General features: G+C 34.6%; 1 protein-coding gene across 10 annotated transcripts in view; it reads right to left on the reverse strand.

Moving 5' to 3' along the window:
* Positions 1–14,874, reverse strand: part of SNTG1 (syntrophin gamma 1) — an 813,791-nt gene that overhangs the window by 55,101 nt on the left and 743,816 nt on the right. For all 10 annotated transcript variants that reach the window (XM_074318426.1, XM_074318425.1, XM_019712572.2 and 7 more), the window contains one exon: positions 13,063–13,155. In XM_074318426.1, coding sequence (XP_074174527.1) covers positions 13,063–13,155 — 93 coding nt within the window. The remainder of the gene's footprint in view (positions 1–13,062; positions 13,156–14,874) is intronic.

Consider the following 14,874-nt stretch of genomic DNA (forward strand, 5'->3'; position numbering starts at 1 on the left):
AGATTGGTGAAAAAAGCTTTCTGAATGAGGGTTTGCACTCTTGGGAGTGTTACGTATAAAAGCATGGAGTATAGCAGAGCCACTGATTGCTGGGGGGGATTGCAAGAGATGATGCTAAATTGTAGGCAGAGACCAGAACATTAAGAGGTTTCTATACTATGCTAACATATTGTCTTAAAGGTAGTAGGAAGCCACTAAAGTAATTAACAAGACATACTAATGACATAGCTGAATTTACATTTTAGAAGGATCACTAATCTGGTAGCGGTGTGGAAGATGGAACACAGAGGGATATAACTATATGTCCTTATAATGCTTTGGCTTCTTATCACACTATCTGAAAGTAACCAGGTCCAGATATGTCTTTTCTATTACATTGTAGGTTTCTTAAGAGAAGGAACTGTATCTATTTTTGTATTCCTAGTGTCTGTCAATGATCGTAGCACGTAGTTGGTGCATAAAAAAGAATGTGTTCAACAATAAATCGAGCAAGCCTTTTTGGACAATGTTGCAGTAATTCAAATGAGAAAGGATTACCCAAGTTAGTTAAGGTACACCTTCTAGATTTATTTAGAAGAAGTTGTTGAGGAACAGGTATAAGTATAAAATACAATTCAAATTCCTTTCAATATCTGAGATAGAAATGCAAAGGAGTCAGACAGCAATGGACAACAAATTCAGGGGTGGACACTCTCTGTTTAAGGTGCAGCCTTTCAGATCAAGATGTATGTCTGAGCTGGAGTTAACAGAACAGAAATTCATTATCATCAGGAGAATTGCCTAAAGTAAAGACTGGATGAAATTGCTCAATCAGGCTGAATTTCTCCATCAAAAGTATTTCAAATAAATTAATTCCCCCCAAATTGACTCTACATATTGAAATATATTTATATTTTTTTCATCAAATATACGGAACAATCAAAGAGGAGTATACAGATTTTCACTCTAAGAATTTATTTGGTTAAGATGTATTAAAATAGAAGTAATAAATATTCAAAAAATTATTTGGAATCTATAAAAAAGTTAAAAAAGGCAGGATAAATGTTTCTAAAACTCAGACCTTGTAGGTCATTTTATTTATTTATTTATTATTATTTTTTATTCATTGTGAGGCAACTATGTCTTAAACACTGTCCAATGGGAGCTGGTTACCATAAGGTCCTCAGTTCAATTCACAGAGTAACCTCAGTAATACAGATAAATTGAATTTGGTTTCTTTGCAGTCTAAAGATTACTGACTATTATGCTTGCCGATTAGAAATTTCTATTTATTTGTTTTAGTTTGTCTGAAATCTATGTTTTTTCATTTCATATATTTGATAGGTTGTTTTGTATTAGATTAAATTCACCAATTTAGTGAGTTGATGTACACAGAGTACTTATTTTAATCATATTTATGTAAAATTTTTCAGAAGAATAACCAAAATACATGTGGGAAAGCAAGCACTAACATGTTTCCACATATTATTCAATATGGTATGCCATTTATTATTCTTACCATACTAATTTCATTTTGAGAAACTTTATATGTTGTCTGTATAATAAATACTGTCAAGAAAATTTTGTTTTGTTGGCATAAATTTCTCAGAATCATAGGTTTTTGTTTTGTTTTGTTTTGTTTTAATTGTTGTTGCTGTTTTCTGACAACACGATAAAATTCAGCCACACTTATAATTCGTATTATCAATTCTCTATATAAGTCAACTCTTTTCTTTTTAACATATGCACACACAGTTGCTGCCAGCTCAGTGGATAATGACAACTCTAGAGAGAAAAAGAGATGAGTTTACTGCGATAGCTACATCTAAGTCAATATACCTGTGCAATGCAATAAGCCATCACTGTTTCATGCTCCAGGTTGTCTGTAGGCTGCTCCAATGACAGAGATTAAACACTTCATTTAAAACTGCTAAATTAACACCTAAGTTTCTGCATATTTTTATTTTGAGGCAGCACCAGCTAGTCTACACATTTACTAATTTGATTTCTAAACTTTAATTATGAATTTTATTGTTATGAGTCAACCATTTATTATTTTTTCCCTGAGCATAATAAAAAAAAAAATCTCCAAATTAAAACAAATTTGTGTTTCTAGCAATTGATAGTTTCCATTTGACTCAAATGTAAAAAGTATCACTTGGGAAATTATTGCATTCATTAAATTAGCAACATATAATGAATTGCCTTGGGATGTATACTCTTTCTTTCTGTATTGAATCATTTTGATTTAGTTAAACAGGCCATACAATATTGCAAATGGTGAGAGTCTGAATTACTCAAGGTTAATAAGGGTATATATACCATAAATATGATGCTTGAGTAAATTTATACAGGGTAGATCCAATATAGAAGGTGCCAGCTGGAGCCTAAATCTTGTTTACCCAGTGAATTTGGAAAAAAATTATATTTTGGTATCCTGGTGAAGCCTGATAGTCATAAATTTGTTTGTATTAGAGACAAGGAAACCTTTTGAAGTGAAAGTCATTCTGAGATAAGTAATACATTATATAGCATTGCATAGTATATGGAAAAGCTATTAGAACTAAACCTTGGCACTTTAAGTCCACAATATACTTTGTTTATAATATCTGAATCTTTGGTATATCACACTATGTTCAAATGTGTTTTTTCCAAGAAACAGGCAAGTTATTTAATGTAAGACACATAGCATTAGAAAAGTGAAAAATGTGTACTTCTCATCTTTACATCGAACATTCATAGTAACTATTCAGTGACCTCTCCATAGCCACTTTCATGAGAACAATTTAATGAATATCCTGCACATCCATTTCTTTTCCATTGTATTTCCTTTTCCCACATAATGCTCAAGTCAGAAACTTTGCTGTCATGCTTGTTCCATCCTTTCTATTCTCAAGCCCTACTCAGAGTCTATCCTCATTGTTACACAATCCCAACCACTCTGCATTTGAAAAGCACCTACGCTAAACCACATAATCTCCTATTAACCTCCTCCCATCCCAGCATCCACTCTTCTCCATCTCCAAAGCATTCTCCGCAAAGATGCTGAAGTCGTCTCAGATTGTACCCTGTTACTCACATAAAATCTGTTAGTGGGTTTCCATGGCCTTGGCACGATGGGCATATCAACCCTAATTTTCACGAATGCCTATTGCAATATAACTTAGAAATGCCCTTCCACCATAGACTGAGGTGATCTGTCTTTTTACTTGGTTTTGGTCTCAGTCACATGACATGCTTTGAACAAGGGGATTTTGCAATTTTTCCAGCAGCAAAGGCTAAAGCAAAATTGCACATTAAGGCTTATATTCTTTTGCATTTGCCATCTACAAGAAAAGGACACGCCTGGGATAAGCTGGTTCCACTAATAATAAGGAACAAGGAGAGCAGAACCTAATCGAGCATATTTGAAAGAACCATCCAAACTGCAGTCTCATTGATGAACCCTGTCCAAATCAACAGTTTGAACCCCACGGAAGTGTGAAAAATAAATATTTACTACTGTAAGCCAGTGAAGTATTGTCATTGTATGTTACATAGCTATTTTGTGGCCACAGCTATAATAACTGATGTAAGTTCCAAAGCTTTACAGTGAAGATAAAAGCTCCTCATTATTTGGTGTCTGACTACTTTACTTTTGAAAACTGCTCCCCTCTTATTCTCCTGCTCTTGCTACATTGATCCTGTCAGCACTTTCTCACATCTTAGCACACATGCTACTCAGTCTTTCTCCACCGTGTGCATAGTTAGCTTCTCACGACCTATGAATTCTCAGGTGTTATGTAATTTTCTCTAAGTACCACCTATGGTCCCTTAACCTAGTTTATATGCTTCCATGCTATCCCAAACTCCCTTTTCTGAGAATCATTAAACTTATCAATTACTTGTTTAATGTCAATCTTGTCTACTAGGTGCCATGAGAACAAAAACCTCTATAAAAGCAGAGACCCACGAGGACTAGAATATAGCAAACATGTTGATTGATTGATTGATTGATTGATTGATTGATTGATCAAGAATTCTAAAAAAGACAGTGCCACTTTGACATCTTGAGAGTGCCAGTGAGGTAGAAGGTGTTGTTTGTGCTAGTGCCCTGCAGTGGTCAGAATTACCTACCAGTGAATAAGCAACAAAATATCCACCTCTTATTGAAGGTTCATCATTTCCCACTCACTGTGCAACACATTCCACATACATTTTCTTAATTAACTTTACAATAATCCTATGAGAAGGGTGTCATTTTCATGTCCACGTTAAAGGTGAAAAAGGCTACAGCAACTATATGATTTGCAAAGATCCCACCAATGTTAATGGTGGGAGGACAGAAGCAGCTAATTTATGAATTTTGGAGGATTTGAAATAGAAGGGGGAAAAGAAGAATAGATTCCTGGGGTTAGATGAAAGACTGTGATTTGTGGTTGAGACAAGATCCATTGAAAGGTGGGATACCTGGAAATAATACTTAAGGACTTCCAAATCTAGGTGTTATATTTTTTAGTTTACTATTTTTTTTTCAAATAAGCTGTCTCATTTAGTTTTAGAATAATGTTGTGAGATAGACCCACAGCTATTATTATTTCCATTTATTATTTGAGAGTTTTAAAAATCAATACATTGTATTAACAAAAAAAAATAATGTAAATCAAAACTGACAGCTGAAGGAAAGACAATCTAAAACACAATGAGAAAAGTTTTAAGAGAGATATTCTTACTAATAAAAAATAAATAAAACCTATCAAAGACCATAGAAGGGAAGTAGAATTAGAAAATGTAAAGGGTGAAATAAGAGGAAACAAAAGATATAAAATGAAAGAAGTATGTAAAGCATATATTAGCCAAAGAATTTTTGACTATTACCTGATTTTTTTCTTTATATACTTTTAATTATAAATATAGTCAGTCATCTAATGAAGGACATTTTGGTTGTTTCCATGTCTTAGCCACCATAAATACAGCTTCAATGAACATTGGAGCACACTTATCTTTATATATAAATGTTTTCAGATTTTTTGGGTAGATACCCAGGAGAGGGATTGCTGGGTCATATGGTAAAGGGGATCAAATATATGGTGATAGAAGGAGAACTGACTCTGGGTGGTGAACATACAGTGTGATTTATAGATGTTGTAATACAGAATTGTACACCTGAAATCTATGTAACTTTACTAACAATTGTTACCCCAATAAACTTTAATTAAATATAGATAAATAAATAAAGTCAGTAAAGTATGTGTTAATTCTACATAACTTTCTAGTCTTTATATGGCAAGAAATGAACCAAAAAATCCAGAATTTTATTATTGTATTACATCTAGTTATATACTGGCACAAATACTTGGGTTAATACTTTTCTTCAGAACATTTACAGCTAACTTTGAAATGTTTGAGGGTTAAAAAAAATTACCTGATGGATTGTTTCCCTAAATGCCTGAGTTTGTTTTATAATAAGTGCAATGTTTTTTATTGCAAAGAAGAAATAATTTATCTGAAGAACATAAAATTTCCATCAAATAGTTAATTGTCCGTCTTTTGGTGCTGTAAGTTACACAATTAGAGAATAAAAAAGATTGAAAGATACTGTAAAAAGGAAAATGCTAAGATTTATATAGATATTGTCATAATGACATTCTAATTAATGTATTTTAAAATTTCTACTTAGGAGATATTTCAAGAAAATATTCATTTCAATAACTTCAAATTTTCCTTTTGTATTTTTAATAACTGTCTTTGATATGAAATAGCAAAAATACTATAGAACAAATAGCATAAAGTTAAAAAAAAAGTAATTCTATTTCAAGAGGTCTGACCTACAGAATTCATATTATAATTCTTTTATAATTATAAACGTTTTTTAGAAAAATTCAAATAAGCATATTATGAAATGTGTGCATATGAAAGACATATATCTTTAGGAGAAACAGTAGCTCAAACATTAGCTCTTTATAATTAGTGACCTTCAATTTATCCAATCCATATCAAAGACTTTTGAAAATGAAAAGTATAAGTATAAGTCAAATTAACTTTCAGATTCTACCTTGAAACACTGTAGAAATCAGTGTGTACTTAAAGGTATGAATGGATTAGATCGATTAAGATATTTCATGAATCAAATGCATTAACAATGAATTTAGTTCTGAAGCACAATTATTTGGGAACAGGAGCACTTCTAATTTTATAGAAAAAAATCTAAAACAAGAAGGAAGTGATTTTGGTTAGGGTGATATTGTTTTTTGCTACACAGAATATAAGTTCTTAAATTGCAAGTCACCATGCGGATATATGGGTTTTACAGATTTTCCCTAGATAATGTTTTCAATCTATGTTCAATGAAAATTAGTTATAAGGATAAGAAGAAAGCATAATATCTTTATAATAGATTCTAACATACAATGGAGCTAATTCTTTAAAATGTTACTATTTTATTTTGTAATTTATGATCTTTCAAAGATCTGTTGTTAATCATGATATCAAAAAATATTTCTAATATGCTATGTATTATTTAAATATCTTGAAATAAAGAAGTTTTTAAGTAAAGAAGCTGTTAAAGAAGCTCTTGACATTTCTCAAATTCAACTATTAAAACATTAAAAAAAAAACAAAAAACTATCAGACAATTACAATTTGGCAGAACTAATGGATTCACAGACTCTACCAGGGAAACAGTAAGAATGTGAGTAATAATGTCTTTCACTTTGACCCAGGTTTAAGGGTCAAGTTTTGTGGTGTTCCACACATTGCAAGGGACAATTACACAGAATGAAGTCCTCATGCACCAATTACAGCCAATGGAGCACTTGAAGTTGGCTCATCTGCAACATGATAAGGACTGAAGGGGAGCTTTATGGTGTGGCATTGGGATGACTTTTTCCTCATTTTAACCGTTACAGATGAGGTGTTATTTGGTTGATATAAATAAATAAAAAACACGCCTTGTCTCATTTTTTTTTTTTTTTATGGTTTCAAATTTCATGATTTTTTTTTTTAAGAAGTTATTCTTCTAAATTTTCAAGGGATAACATAAATGTCCATTAATTCAGTCTTGCCTCCACTCAATCAATGCAATCTATGCACCTCAGCTAGAATGATCTTTCCACAGTATAAATTAGATTTAAGTCAGATCTGGTCAAGATGGCAGAATAGGTGAATGCTGTGGTTACCTCCTTTTACCAACACATCAAAATTACAACTAAAGTACACAACAACCATCATTGATAATCACTTGAAGTCTAGCTGCACCAAAGCCCTACCATTAAAAAAATACAGAAGAAGCCACCTCAAGACTGGTAGGAGGGGCAGAGACACAGCATGGGGGGTCCTCTACAAGCATGTGATCATTAAAAATTTGGGGAGATATCTCCATTGCAGAGATCCTGCTGGGTGGAGTGGGGGGTCATATAGCCCCACACCAGTTTCCTCAGCCCAGAGTTTAATGAATTCCAAAGACTGAAGGTCCCCCATAACTTCTGCCTGTGAAAACTAGTGCCATTGTTTCTATGTTGAGACTTCCCTTCTCCCAGCATGTAGCCATAGGTGGCCACCATATCTGAATCTCCATCAACCTGACTAACACCATTTGTTTGCCCTGATTCCCTGAGATCCTATCCCACCCCACTTCCAGGCACATCCAAACTGCTTCCAGTGACTTTTCTGGCCTTTCTTGGTTCATGCTGTGGATTTTCCTAAAATCTCTCAAAGGCTCACAAATCCCACACAAGCAGTATCTGGCTTTGGTATGTCCCCTATCTCTGGCTAAGCAGACCTAAGCACTAGTGACAACTGACCTTGGTTCTTGGCTTGGCCTCTTGAGACACCTCCAAACCCATTTCAGGTGTTGGCCATCTGTGAATTGCTTTGTGGCTCATTCCAGGTGTCCCTAGGCAGGGTGAAGTCTATGGTTGAGCATAGCCTGCAGTGGGGCCCCTTCCAGGAGGACATGGGGCTGGCATGCCTGGCTAGGGCATCAGCCTGCTGCTCTAGGGATAAAACACTCAAAAGGGCACACTGGGCAGGCACCAGAGCCCTGCAAAAGTGCATCCTGCTCTGTAGGGTCAGCCCCTGTACCACAACACCTCCATTGTAGTCTCGACCAATCCTTACAACTAATCAGCCCAAGGGTCAATCTCTCCCATTGACATACAATTAGCAACCATACAAGGCTCAACTACAGTAGGAGGGCACACACAGCACACACAAGGGGCACACCTGAAGCACGTGGCTCAGGTGACCAGGAAGACAGCGCCACTGAATATCACAGCACACCTACTACATAGGGCTACTCTACTACCGTGTTTCCCCCAAAATAAGACTGGATCTTATATTAATTTTTGCTCCAAAAGATGCATTAGGGCTTTTGTTCAGAGGATGTCATCCTGAAAAATCATGCTAGGGCTTATATTGCAGTTAGGTCTTATTTTTGGGGAAACACAGTAAGAGAGAGAGAGATAGCAGGCCTCTCTAATGCATAGAAACAAACACAGGGACACAGCCAAATGGAGAGATTGATGAGACAAGCGTTAATAACAGCAAACTTGTACACTAACAGGAATGAGCTTAAACATGAAGCACTTGGCTCTGAATCCCCTGGCTAGTACTGCACCTGCAAGCTGACAAGCACCTTACATCCAGCATAGGTGGAAATAGAGCAGTTCCCAACCGCAACAGCAACCTATAAGCTGACATGCATCATATATGGGAGCAGGACAGTTCCCAGGAGAAGACAGTTGTAATGGCCGCCCCCACCCCCCAACCCCCTCAAGCCAACAAGCACCCTGCATTCTGCTTAGAAAAATATAAAACTCAAGCTAAACAGAAACCCAATGCAGCTGTCTCCATTGGCCTCTCCCCTGGCTAAACTCCTTTTGCCAGTATCTCTCTTGCCTCTCTGTCTCAGCAGCTCTCCCTATCAGACTGCTGTGGCAAAACTTTTGCCATTATTTCTCTTCCAAACAGAACTCTCTCTCTCTGCCTGACTTTCAATACAGCTTTCTTGCTCTCCCACTTTGTAGAGTCTCGTGGATGCTTTCACATTCTGTGAATGACCAGGGGTTAATTCTGTGCCAATACAAAGACACAGAAACATGTCCCAAATTAAAGAACAGAACAAAGCTCCAAAAAAAGATCTAAACAAAGAGGAGACAAGCGATCTACCAGACACAGAGTTCAAAACACTGGTTATAAGCATGCTCACTGATTGCAGGAAAACTTCAACAAAGACGTGGAAAACACAAAAATGGGAAAACATAAAACAGAACCAGCCAGAAATAAACAATATAATAATTGAAGTGAAGACTACATTTGAGGGAATCAACAGTAGATTAGATGAAGCAGAAGTTCAAATGAACGACTTACAAGATAAGGTAGCACAAAACACCCAAACAGAAGAGCAAAAAGAAAAAGAAGAAGAAGAAGCATCCAAAAACTGAGGATCGTTTAAGGGGCCTCTGGGACAATATCAAGCATACCAACATTCACATCATAGGGCTACCAGAAGAAGAAAAGAGAAAGGGAGGAATTGAAAACCTATTTGAATACCAATGACTAAAATTGATAAGTGAAGATGTAGTCAATATGCATATTACACGTTTTAAAGAAATGGAAATAAATAGTCCTTGGCTCTGCAGTGAACAACACAGATGGCATTCCCTCTCCAAACCCTCACTCTCCATCCTCTGGAGAGTACATACATTTGGATATTTTGGGGGATCTGTTCCTTACCCTCTGAACTCCCACTGCTTACATCTGAAACCCAGACCACAAATAAATTTGGATCATTTGGATCATGTGGTGCTTTTCACTTTCTGAATTTGGTATCTGACTCAGGAACTAAATAGATTCAGATACTTGATATTTACATAAGCTTACTGTAACTGCAGACCCTTAACTGGGAACTCCAACCCGTGTCTGACTCATGCAGCATGGAAGGAAAGGTTGAAAAGGAAATGTTGAGGATTCTGTTTTCACTGGCATAAGCCCTAGCGATCAAGATTACAGAAAATATCTGACAGTCGTAGGGGCATCCAAACTTGTTTAAACTGATTTCTCTTGTTGAATTCTGAATCTCTTTCCAAAGTAAACAGCATACTTTCTTCTTGTTCAGGAAAAAAAGAAAACATATTTGAAGAAATGGTGACTAATAAATTTTCTAACCTGGTGAAGGAAATAGACACACAAGCCCAGGAAGTGCACAGTGTCCCAAACAAGGTGAACCCAAAGAGGCCCACACCAAGACACATAATAATTAAAATGCCAAATTAAAGACAGAGAGAGACTCTTAAAAGCAATAAGAGAAAAGCAGTCAGTTACCTACAAAGGAGCTTCCTTAAGACTGCCAGCTGATTTCTCAACAGAAACTTTCCAGGCTAGAAGGGATTGGCAGAAAATATTCAAAGCAATGAAAAGCAAAGACCTACAATGATGATTACTCTACCCAGCAAAACTATCATTTAGAATTGAAGGACAGATAACGAGCTTCCCATATGAGGAAAAGCTAAAGGTGTTCATCAACACCAAACCAGAACTACAAGGGATCTTAGAGGGATTTCTTTAAGATGAACAACAAAGAACAAAAAAAGGATAAGGAATATAGTCAACAATATTGTAATAACTATGTGTGGTTTCAGATGGATACTAGATTTATCAGGGTGATAGATGAAAGAGGGGTTTGGGAACAGGGTGAAAAAGGGGGAAGGATTAAAAAGTACAAATTTGTAGTTAGAAAATAGTCAAGGTGTGCAAAATAAAGCATAGGGAATATAGTTAATACTATGGCAATAACTATGTATAATGCCAGATGTGTACTAAGACTAGTCAGGGGTACGTACAGCATAGGGAATACAGTCAATAGCATTGTAGTGTCAGATGGCAGCTGGTGATCATTGGTGATCATTTCTTTAGATACACAAATGTTTAATAACTGTTGTGTACACCTGAAACTATAATAATATTGTATGTTAGCTATATTTTAATATAAATCTTTTAGAAAAATCAGATTTAGGTCAAACATGAAATGGAACTTAACCATGTGGCCCTGCTTATTTTTTTCCCCCTCCAGTATTGTCTCTCTCCATCCCCTTCCTGCACCTTATCTTTCGGTTATACTAAACTACACTGTGATTACTGTTACCCTCAATTTGTAACAATGTGTTTATTTGACCTTGTCAACCATGCATATAATTTTCTGAGCGATGTCGTAGAGTGATAGATGCCCAGTTGAAGACAGATTTTGAGAATTTAGAATCTGTAGTTTGCCCAGGTTCGCTCAATCTTACTCATATACTCTCCTATTAGTTGTGTATTGTCAAATAAACCTCTTATCATTTCCTTCCTTTTTCTCAAACCCTTCAAAGGTATTCTTCTGTTCTTAACACCAAATCTGAATTCTTTAATAGAACCCCTTTCATCATCTGTCTCTTAGTTAGCTACACACTTGATCTCACATTTCTGACCTCAAATTCAATGTCCTTCCTCACTTACAGATATATGTCTGGATAATCTTACTCTCGGTGTCTCAATTTCTATGAAGCCTTCCTTGAGCACCCACGACTGACAGGTATACCCCACCTGTGTTTCTCTATAAACAGCAAGTATCAAGTAAATACTTATTTGAAAATATTACCAATGAAGACTCTGTTTACATGGAGATCTATTATTATATATAATTAACTAATGTACCTACGACTATGTGTGTTTAAAGGAACATAATGGCAGAACATTTATACTCTTAGCTATGAGAATTATATAAGTACCGCAACATCAGACTTTGACACATTAGTGAGAAAACCTTTTCCTAACATGGAAAAGGCTACATTTTAACAAGGATGAGGATTACAAAGGACAAGCTGAGCTGTATATGCCAACAAACTTCTGTGAGGGAATAACCCCAGCAACACTAAGGGAAACAGAAGAATGTACAACCTCCTGCTATGTTGCTAATGTAAACTGAAGTACATGGAATATGGTGCTATTTAGTGTGTCTTACACTCTCTGGAAAATCCAGGAAAATGGTTTTTATGGGGACTTTCATACACAAGTACTATGTAACAAGAACCAGCTTGACATTCCCAGACACCTCGCTGCTTCCAAACCAGTAGTATTCAAGTATAATCTAAAATCATGCTGACTCTCATTTCCTACGCTGACCACACCAATAGACTCTTATTTTTTCTCAAGATCAAAACACGTCTCCTATCTGTACACTGCCTTTCTCACATATTTATATCACTATCCTGTTTTATTTGCATTTGCTTTTTTAAAATCCTGTACAAGTCTTACTTTCTAGGTAAAATATATTTCCCAGTAAAGGGTTTCTCGTTAATCCTTAAAATTAGTGACAAAAAAAATATTGGTTTGTTTCTTAGGTTATACTTCGATAAAGGAGAAAGTGAGGTGCACCTAAGGAATTGATGTCCTTTTAGGAGAGAAGAGAGTGTCTTCCATTAAGACCAGAGCTCCAAGTCAGAAAGTTGAAGCAGTGACTCCAGTACTGGAAGATTAACAGTAGATGGTAGGTCAGTTGAGCTTTAGGATTTTTTAGATATAACTGGCTGAGAAAGTGCCCTTAATCATTCAATATATGTCCGTCCCACAAACATAACCTTTGTGAAAATGGCACCCAATTAGAGAGCACAAGACCATATTAAGTTATGTGTTTACAAGGATTGTATCCTTGGCTTGAAACTTCAAACCCTTAAATTCCTCCATTCTATAATTCTAACATATTATCCATAAAACTGAAAAATATATTTTCCCTATTCTGATATTGGAGATGTTGCTGCAGAAAAGTAATAAAGGGATATTTTGCTTTAAAAATAGTTTGGGGGAAGGAAAATTTCCCCTCAATATGAAGCCATACCTTTAGTAAAAGAGGATATATATGTATACATATATAATATCATATATACACTTTATATAGTTATAGTGTTTTTTGGCAAAAAATTGTTTATTAAAATTATTTTTTTTTGTTTTTCTATAAACAGATTAAAGCATAATTTAACTTTTTGAATGACAGGCATTCGAAGTTATTTCAATCATTCTTAAATTAGAATGTATGCAGCACATTTCCCAGAGCTGACTTGATCACATTACCTTTGTTGCAGCATCAAAGCAGATAAATCCTGTGCTAAAGTCAATCGTGAGTCCCATTAGATGACTTTCTAGGACACATGCATATGTCTTGCTCTAGACAAAACAGAAAATACTGTTACTTTTCATGTAATTGACCCAATATCAGCCTAAATAGCCAACATTTTTCAAAGACACTGTGAAAGCTCCTGTAGTAAGTTCTCTATATAATAGCTAACTTAATATCTGCAGTAATTGTATAAGGAAGAGAGTGTTATTAACTTCTTAATGTTAATAAAACAGAAGCTAAGTGATTTTTGACCTGCTAGGGGATACTCAGGGCCAAATTCCCAATTCTGCTCTGTCAGCTCTTGTCTTTACCTTGGGCCACACTGGCTTCCTTTGGTATTTTGGCAATAAACTTGGTATTAAAAATTTTAGGTGTAGGCAAGATTATGTTCAGTTGTTAAGTCCACTAGCTAAATATCACTGCATTTTCATTAAGTCAAAAGTGAATTATTAAAGATTAAAATGTTACTTAAATTCTTGACATATTAATTTTATGGATATTATTAGAAGAACTCTCAGGCACACAAATTCAGATTCCCTAACAAAGGCAAAAAATTCAAGAAACATCTTGACCTTAACAGTTTCAGTATGTTCATTCATGTCATGTAGCAAAACATATTTCCCAAATTACCACTTGTTATTATTTGTATAAACTTATTGATTCTTCAGAAATCAACAATTAATTAATTTTTACATTGAGACAGATTAATTTATAATGTTACTTATATAAAATTATTGGAAAGACTAATAAAACAGGTACTGAAATATAAGAATAACAGGAAATAAAAACTTGAGGCTTATACGCAACGTAATACATTTTTATATCCATGGGCTTGTTTTATTTGCATAGTTAGATATCCAAATAGAGAAAATTACTTGTAATTAACAAACAAGGAGAAAGAGAAGGAGGGAAAATAAGGAATAAATCTATTTCAAGCAAATTTTCAATACCAATCCTTACATTGCATTTGTTTTTGTATTACTGTATATGAAAATACATTAAATGAATCACATTCTCACTATAATTTCGGAGAAATGCATCAAGTTGTCTTCACCAAAAAGCTATATGGTATATTCATATATTTAAGTTCAATTTGCAAAGGAAAGTTATAACCATGCCAAATTATTCATTTGGAAATAACTTTTTTAGGATTAGCAAACAAACTTAATAGGACCTATAAGGTCGTTTGGGGTGGAAGTTTATTTATTTAATACATGGACATCTTCTATGCTTGCATCCACCCATTACTACTTTGTCAATACGACTATCAACATTAAGGAATGTTCAAGGCTATCTCATTTCCTCTAATTTAGACATAATTGTGTGCTACTTCAAGTACTATCATTTTTTAAAAATATGTCAGGTGAAAATATTAAATATTACAGAAAATTAAAATTTATTTCTTTAAGTTCAGATTTACAAATTAAATTACATTGTTTCAATAATCATTAAATTGAAACACATATGATGTAAATTAAAATACACTGAAGTTTAATTCTATAATGTCTAATCTTAATAAACATATATAATGAGTATACTTAACATGTTTTTCACATTAAAATATTTGATTAATTTCTATGTTTATTTTATAATAAAAATGGAATTATAGTTAGAAAAATGCAAAAAAAGTTTAGGAAGTTTCAAACTAGAAACACTTCAAAAGATTTTGCATAATTATATATTATTAACAACATTTAAAGATACATGACACAAAATATTTGTTAATATACCCTGTTGAATGACAGCTAAATGTGTATAGCTTGGTA

This window comes from Rhinolophus sinicus, linkage group LG14 (genome assembly GCF_036562045.2).
Source record: "Rhinolophus sinicus isolate RSC01 linkage group LG14, ASM3656204v1, whole genome shotgun sequence".
In the NCBI taxonomy this organism is placed as follows: Eukaryota; Metazoa; Chordata; class Mammalia; order Chiroptera; family Rhinolophidae; genus Rhinolophus; species Rhinolophus sinicus.